This window comes from Lactuca virosa, chromosome 7, assembly GCF_052849685.1.
Source record: "Lactuca virosa cultivar CGN04683 chromosome 7, Lactuca_virosa_CGN04683_v6, whole genome shotgun sequence".
In the NCBI taxonomy this organism is placed as follows: Eukaryota; Viridiplantae; Streptophyta; class Magnoliopsida; order Asterales; family Asteraceae; genus Lactuca; species Lactuca virosa.
This window is the reverse complement of record NC_136432.1, coordinates 100546610-100554776: the sequence shown is the minus strand read 5'-3', so window position 1 is coordinate 100554776 and position 8167 is coordinate 100546610. Positions and strand designations below refer to the sequence as shown.

At 36.1% G+C, this 8167-nt stretch overlaps 1 protein-coding gene across 3 annotated transcripts; it reads left to right on the top strand.

Moving 5' to 3' along the window:
* The first annotated feature begins 2258 nt into the window (after nucleotides 1–2258).
* On the top strand, nucleotides 2259–6069 carry LOC145124016 (putative cyclic nucleotide-gated ion channel 6). Of its 3 annotated transcripts, none has more exons than XM_079059223.1 (7): nucleotides 2259–2517; nucleotides 3056–3629; nucleotides 3700–3912; nucleotides 4305–4606; nucleotides 4724–4835; nucleotides 4919–5155; nucleotides 5229–6069. In XM_079059223.1, the coding sequence occupies exons 2-7, from the start codon at nucleotides 3093–3095 to the stop codon at nucleotides 5940–5942; spliced, it is 2115 nt and encodes a 704-aa protein (XP_078915349.1). In that variant the 5' UTR covers nucleotides 2259–2517; nucleotides 3056–3092; the 3' UTR covers nucleotides 5943–6069. The 3 variants fall into 3 exon arrangements, with proteins under 3 accessions (XP_078915349.1, XP_078915348.1, XP_078915347.1); XM_079059222.1 differs by having other exon boundaries at nucleotides 2259–2615; XM_079059221.1 differs by having other exon boundaries at nucleotides 2260–2513.
* The last annotated feature ends 2098 nt before the right edge of the window (nucleotides 6070–8167 follow it).

The following is an 8167-nucleotide window of genomic DNA, read 5'->3' as shown; positions in this document are numbered from 1 at the left end:
ACAGGCCACCGTCGCACGTTGTATCTCCTTCACATCCCACCGGTCACTGCCACACCCAACACCTCTGCATCCGCCTTTTTTTCTGCCTGCGCCACCCTCCAACCCCGTCAAACTTGTCGACAACAACATCAGGTAATGGTTGTGTATCGGAAATCGACTTTATATTGGGGTTAATTTCTGAAATTGAATTTCAAGAAATTCACAGGAGTTGAAATCTGTATGAATATCTTCGATTTTTTCTTGTTAATAGCAAGAACAAAATTTGGATTGATGCTAGGGTTCCTTCCGATTACCCATGCCATCGCAATTAGGTCAAGTTCTTCACTCTCCACTTCTTGTTTTATTTACTGATTCTTAGGAGGGTTAAGTTCATTTTGCAACACTAATTAAGCGGGGGTCCTAATTTTTTGGCCAACAGGTATGAACTTTTGTTAGATATTAATATTTATAGTGGTTTATGATGAATCTTTTTCTTAATTCCCAACTTTGTTCTTGATTAGCATATAAGATGATGCAAAAGAAGGTGGATGAGCAGCTTCAATAGATTTCCATTGATGATGAATAAATGAAATTGCAGCTTGAAGAACATGAAAAGGAACTGAAAGCATGTCTTTGACTTGAACAAAGGAAACTGCAGCTTGGTTGTTATGTGCTCTTTGGTTTGCTTGGATTCTAGTAATTTGATCATGTGTTATATAAAATGCAACAATTACATATCATTTTAGGTTACTTGAGTTCTCATTCAAAACTCTTAGAATGTTATAATGTTATATTCTTAGGATTAGAACTCATTCAAAATTCTTGAATGTTATAATGTTATATTCTTAGGATTAATGTTAAACTTATCAAATTTTTAAAAATGTTTTTAATAATTAATGGTCCCCGATTAATCCCCGCCTAGCCGATTAATCCCTTGACCCCGGTCCACCGTCGAGCCTACGTCGAGCGTTTTCTGCAACCTTGACTAAAACCCACAGTTTCTAACACTAACCCCTAAACAAACCATGTAAACACAATCATAAATATGATCAAACTTGACAATATATACATTTTCATCTTGAAAGCTTCATCCTTCAAAGGATTACATTATGCCTCTAGCTAGTTGATATTTCTTAGAAGTTCAAGTATGATGGCTTTAACCCTAGCACACATGGGCAGGTCAATTCACCCGATAACTCACAAACATATTCCTTTGTAATGTAAAATTTTATGCTTGTTAGATCTAGATGATTTTAGTGGAAAAAAATTAGAATCGTTGCATAAAATCACAAACTTTCCACAAAAACACGTGTATGAATGTTCACTTACCTTGATAGGGCAAGCATAAAATCGCCTTCTAAGATTCAATGTTGTTCTTGAGGTTTTCACCACTGCAAACTCCCACAAAAACACAGAACCATGATGTATTCGAAAGCTCAAGAATAAGAAGAGGAAGAAGAGTGGCGTTGGGGAAGCAGAGTAACGATGGGGAAGACGAATTTAAAAGGAAAAACAAATTTAAACTTTGCAAAAATTGTCCTCCAAGAGAAAAAGACATATTTTCCCTCATGTGAAGACCACATGAGGGAGTTAACAACAAGTTAACCAGAATTAACATGGAGGACCAAAACTACAAAAAAAAAATCTGCTCAAAGTGATTATTTATCCAAATCTCTCAAGGTGTAGACCAAAACCAGGAAAAAAAATACAAACCATAAGGACCATTTTTATAATTTTGTCACGATCCATGAGTTGCACCAACAAAATTCATAGTCAACTTGACTAATTATATTTCATTCGATTTTAGAGTTTTGGAAAACCGTTTTCTAAATAGATTTAGAATCAACTTGGAATCTATGTTTTTTTTTTTTTAAGTTTAAAACAATTTCATTTTAATATTTTTCAAAACAAAAGACACAATTTTTTTTTTCAAACCAAAATGTTTCTATCCCAAAACTAAACATATATCAATTTTTTGTTAAGTTATATTTAACATACTAACTAAAAAGTTGATAAAAAAAATAATATTTATAAACTAATTGATAAATTATAAACTAATTGATAAACTATCTGAAATATATAAAATGATATAAAAATATATTAAAGATTTGAGTTTTTATAATAAATAAATAGTATATTTGAAAAAAAAAACTCGTTAATCTGAAAAAGTTCTAAAAAATAAGCTAGTTGGGTCATATTATTTTTCTTTAGGCATATTAGCAATTTATTAAAGACTTGAGGGCTTAGCTTGAGCTCATATAAAACTCAAGGGTTATTTACACAAATACAACCCCCTCCCCCAACCTTCCTTACCGGCAGCTTCTACCAGCTGGGTGCTCTCAGACATACTTTCCGCCAGCCACTACTCTTTTGCTCCTATCTCTTCATCAAACAAATTTTGAGATTTCTTCGTGTTTTCAGTTTCTCTATCGCTTCATTTTGTATGAAATTTCCATATATCCGGCGCGACAGTTATCACTCTTCTGGTGTCGGTGATGCTTTAATCCGGCGGAGTAGCTTTCACTGAAAGTCTAGTAAGTATGATTTTCACCGATCTTTCTAGCTTATCCTCAAAAAGGTTTCCTTTGATGCAATTGATGACTGTATCTGACTTCGCTAGCTACTTTCCTGATTAGGTCAGATTCGTTTGAGCTATCGTATTTACTTTTCTGTAGGCGATTTCTTTTGTTTGTAAGGTTAACGCAGTCATAGCTATTACTGATGAATTTGGGGATAGTAGATGAATCAAGTGAAATTGAAGAATTAGGTTTTCCCAAAGGGGTTTTGAAAATTGAAATTAGTGTGATCATGTAGGATTTTGTGGTTGTAATTTTACAATTATATATGAATCTAGATGGTGATCTCACTTGTTGTAGATAGAATATAATAAAAACCTAGTCAATGAATGAAGATGAAATTAAACAATAAAGAGGAAAGAGGATGCTACTTACGACAATATGTAATTGATTATTTATTAATGATGATAATTCTGCAGTTTCATATAATTGCATGATTTTTCGTCTAGTTTCTGCTATTCTATTTCTTCTAACACCTCACTTCCATTTCCCATTTGAAGGTTGAAAGATTTGGATTCAAGATCATCATCAATTCCAATGAACAAATACGGATTCGAGGGTATAAGTACAACCCGTCCAACTCGCCCAATTCCCACCTCCTCAAAATCCTTCAAAAACGGAATCAGAAAAGGATCAGAAAGCCTGAAATCCATAGGTAGATCACTAGGGTTTGGTGTTTCACGTGCTGTGTTCCCCGAAGACCTCAAAGCCTCTGAAAACAAAATCCTCGACCCTCAAGATACATTCCTACTCACATGGAACAAATACTTTGTTGCTTCATGTATTCTCGCAGTTTCCATAGACCCACTTTTCTTCTATCTTCCGGTTTTTGATGAGTCAAAAACATGCCTTGGAATTGATAATAACTTGGCTATTATTGCTACAACTTTGAGAACTGTTGTGGATGTGTTTTATCTTATTCATATGGCCCTTCAATTCCGCACTGCTTACATTGCCCCTTCATCTAGGGTTTTTGGACGCGGTGAACTTGTGATAGATCCTGGCCAGATTGCTAAGAGATATATGAGGTGGTATTTTATAATCGATTTCCTTGCGGTTGTTCCCTTGCCTCAGGTTAGATAATTAATGTGTTTTGTGGTTTTTCAAGGACTCAGATAATTACTTTGATTTTCCAATTTTACAGATAGTTGTGTGGAGATATCTACATACGTCTAGAGGTTCAGACGTATTAGCTACAAAACAAGCTTTGCTTATTATCATACTCCTTCAATACATTCCAAGATTTGCAAGAATCGTCCCTTTAACATCCGAACTCAAAAGAACCGCGGGTGTGGTTGCGGAAACCGCATGGGCCGGTGCTGCTTACTACCTATTGCTCTACATGCTCGCCAGTCATGTCAGTCAAATGCAAAAAATAGCAACATACTTTCATTATAGCAATATAGCATCCTACTTTCATATCCTATACTTTAAAAATCGGTAAATTACACGGATGGTCCTTATGGTTTAGGGTAATCTGCATGTTTGGTCCCTAATAACTTTTTTAACTCGGACCGTCCCTACTTTATATTTTTGTTGCATGCTTGGTCCTGGTAAATCAGTGTTTTTAGAACGGACAGGGACCAAGCATGCAACAAAAATATAAAGTAGGGAGGGTCCAAGTTAAAAAATAAGTTGTTAGGGACCAAACATGCAGATTACCCTAAACCACAGGGACCATCCGTGTAATTTACCGTAAAATAAAAGTACAATGTCGTAATTGACTAATTGGAAGTTTTGTGTTTTCAGATAGTTGGGGCGTTTTGGTATTTATTGTCTGTTGAACGAAACGATACATGTTGGCAAAGAGCTTGTGAAAAGAAGCATTTTAATAAGAATTTTTTGTACTGTGGGAATGAACGCATGGCGGGTTATGACAGGTGGCGCGATGTTAGTGGCCAGATTTTGAAAGATGCTTGCTCTCCCGATGGTGATAATCCGCCTTTTGATTTTGGGATTTTTAAACAGGCTTTGTCGTCAGGGATTGTTTCTTCCAAAAAGTTTGTTTCAAAGTACTGTTATTGCCTCTGGTGGGGCCTACAGAATTTGAGGTATATAACTATATTTTATATTTATTTTTTTAGAATTTGTTATGTAAATAAACGAAAGTATGATGCTATTTTTTACATTTAAGGAATGAGAATTTTGTTTTTGTTTTTGTATGGCAGCACACTTGGTCAGGGGCTTGAAACCAGCACTTATCCTGGAGAGAGTATATTTTCCATTGCATTAGCCATATTTGGGCTCATTCTCTTTGCTCTGTTGATTGGCAATATGCAGGTTTAAAACATATATGAGAATCTTAGTTTGTGATTGATTAACAGATTAAGAGTTGTTAACTTGTTTTTTATACTATATAACAGACGTATCTTCAATCTCTTACAATCCGACTTGAAGAAATGAGAGTGAAGAGACGTGACTCAGAACAATGGATGCATCATCGATTACTTCCACAAGATCTCAGAGAACGTGTGAGACGCTATGATCAATACAAATGGTTAGAAACTCGAGGAGTTGATGAAGAAAATTTGGTTCAGAATCTACCCAAGGATCTCAGAAGAGACATAAAACGTCATCTTTGTCTAGGTTTAGTCAAGCGGGTAAGAACATTTCAGATCCATGATCAAAAAGTGAAATTTTCGTTAATGATTTAATTCCAATCGAAATTTGCAGGTTCCGTTGTTTGAGAACATGGATGAGACATTACTCGATGCAATTTGTGAACGATTGAAACCGTGTTTATACACAAACAATACTTACATAGTTCGAGAAGGAGATCCGGTGGATGAAATGCTCTTCATAATACGCGGTCGTCTCGAGAGCGCCACCACAGACGGCGGAAGAAGCGGTTTCTTCAATAGCGGGTTTCTAAAAGAAGGAGATTTCTGCGGGGAGGAGCTTCTAACATGGGCGTTGGACCCTAAATCCGGAGCTAACCTTCCGTCTTCCACTAGAACAGTCAAAGCGTTGAGAGAAGTCGAAGCGTTTGCCCTACCGGCCGACGAATTGAAATTCGTCGCCGGTCAGTTCCGGCGGCTTCACAGTCGACAGGTACAACACACTTTCCGATTTTACTCACAGCAGTGGCGGACTTGGGCGGCGTGTTTCATTCAGGCGGCCTGGCGGAGATATTCTAAACGGAAGATTTTGGAGCAGCGGCGGAAGGAGGAAGAGGAAGCGGAATTGGCAGCGCATAAAAATGGAGGTGGTGGTGGTGGTGGTGGTGGCGGTGGAAGCTCTTATAGCCTTGGAGCTACTTTTTTGGCGTCGAGATTTGCCGCTAATGCTCTTCGTGGAGTTCACCGGAATCGGAACCTGAAGAGTGCTCGGGAATTGATGAAGTTGCAGAAGCCTCCAGAACCGGATTTCACTGCAGACGCTGATTAGTTTGTTGCATCATGTGCTTGTACATTAACAAACTTATACGTATGCTTTTATGAGTTGTAAGGTACAACTTGTTAATGCATGTAGGATGTTATCTTACATAAGGTCGAGGACATATTCAGTTAACTAACTTATTTTACTTTTGTTAGTTATTTTTTTATACTATAAGTTTATGTAACAAAGGTAAATTTTTATTAAATGAAAGTTTTTATTAGAATATATAATATATAATTACATAGATTGGTAAAACTTTATTTTAATTTATATTTTAATAAAAATACGCAAATCTAGTATATAGATAAATCATTAACTTTTCATTTGATTTAGTTGTTACTAGCCAAAAATTAACGTTTTTTTTTTTTCAAAAATAGTCACAAATCGTAAGCCATTAACTTCACTCACGATTTGGGCTTCACCAACTAGTATTTGTCTTTGTCGCACTGAGAGTTGGGCTCATTTTCTGTTAATGGGCCGGAAAGTATAAATAAACCTTAAAAATGTTGAAAATAACTCAAATTTTCATAAATGAAGAAATCCTCGTTACTCTTTCTAATTGTTTTAAGAACATTATTCTTATGAAAACTTTGTAAGTTTTCTACTTGTTTAATGTTTTAATCGTATTTTATTAGGTTTATACATTTAGGGTAAGTTTATATATGATTTTTGGAATAAGAAAAACATGAATGTGTTGTAAATGTGTCTGTAATGATAGACGTCTATGTGTGACACCATGTTCCAACCGAACATTTTGCATCGGTTATACCCACCGTACATCATCACTCTCTAGTTTGCCACTCTTCCTAAGAAAAGAGGAATGCCACTCGATTCCAAGGATGTTCAACCTAGGCAGAGAAGAAATTATGTCGCATCCGTTTTGCCACACAAAATCATTAAGGATCATGGTAATGTATTAAATGAGCGTGTTTCCGAAGAAACACCAATTTCTCATCATCCCGATAATCTTGAAAATATTTGTTGAGTATGCTAGCTTAGACGATATTTTGAAGCGAAACAAGACTGTCATTGATGATGTCTTCATATACATAGTGGCCACTAATATTATGAGCGATGATCACATAGAACCATTTACTATTGTTGAGTGCAAACGTAGAATGGAGTGGCCTCAATGAAAACAATCAATCTATGATGAATTGGATTCCTTAGCCTAAATAAAGGTGTTTGGACATGTTGCTCCAATACAAACTATTGTTAAATCAATTAGTAATAAATGAGTTTTCGTAAGGAAGTGTAATGAAAATAATGATATTGTAAAGTACAAAACTTGCCTCATGGAAAAAGGCTTATCTCAATGCCCTAGAATTGATTACGAGGAGACATATTCTCCCGTATGGATGTTAATCATTTTAGTAGTTTTCGAAAAACTAAATATACAGCTTGTGGATGTGGTCGCAGTCTATCTTTTACGGAGGTCTTAACATATAGATGGACATGAGAGTCACTGATGGGCTTAAGTTACCTGAATCAAGTAGTACTAGACCACACAACACGTTCTCGGTAAGATTGAGATGAACTCTTTATGGATTGAAACAATTCGGGTAGATATGGTATAACCGTCTAAGTGAGTACTTGATCAGAATATGATACTTAAACAATGAGATATAATACTGCATGTACATAAAGAAATCCACTTTTGGTGCGTAATTATCATAGTCTACACATATGATATAAACCTCATAGGAACCTCAAAAGAATTGTTTGACACTGTTCTGATAAAAGAATTCGAGATGAAGATCTTCCAAAGAAACAATATTGCCTCGACCTACAGATTGAGCAACGTAAAGATGAGATTTTACTTCATCAAGAAAATTACACTTAGAAGGTATTGAGTAGGGGTGAGCATCGGAACAGGGTACCCGTTTTCGGAACCGAAACCGTCTCGTAACCGCCGGTTCTGGAACCGAAACCGCCTTAAGCAGTTCCGGTTCCGGTTCCTAAAGCTTTGGAACCGACTTAAGCGGTTCCGGTTACGGTTCTCATTTTTTTGGAACCGCCGGGTACCCGTCGGAACCGATTTGTGTGTGTGTGTGTGTGTGTGTGTGTGTGTGTATATATATATATATATATAAAATGTCTCGTCTTTCATTGTGTTGAAGAATATAAACTATATAAACTCTGTTCCCAATATAGCGTCATTTTTGTGATGTGGGATAATAAGTTCAACAAAGAACAACTCATATTATCAACGCTAAGTACTCAAGCAGCAACAT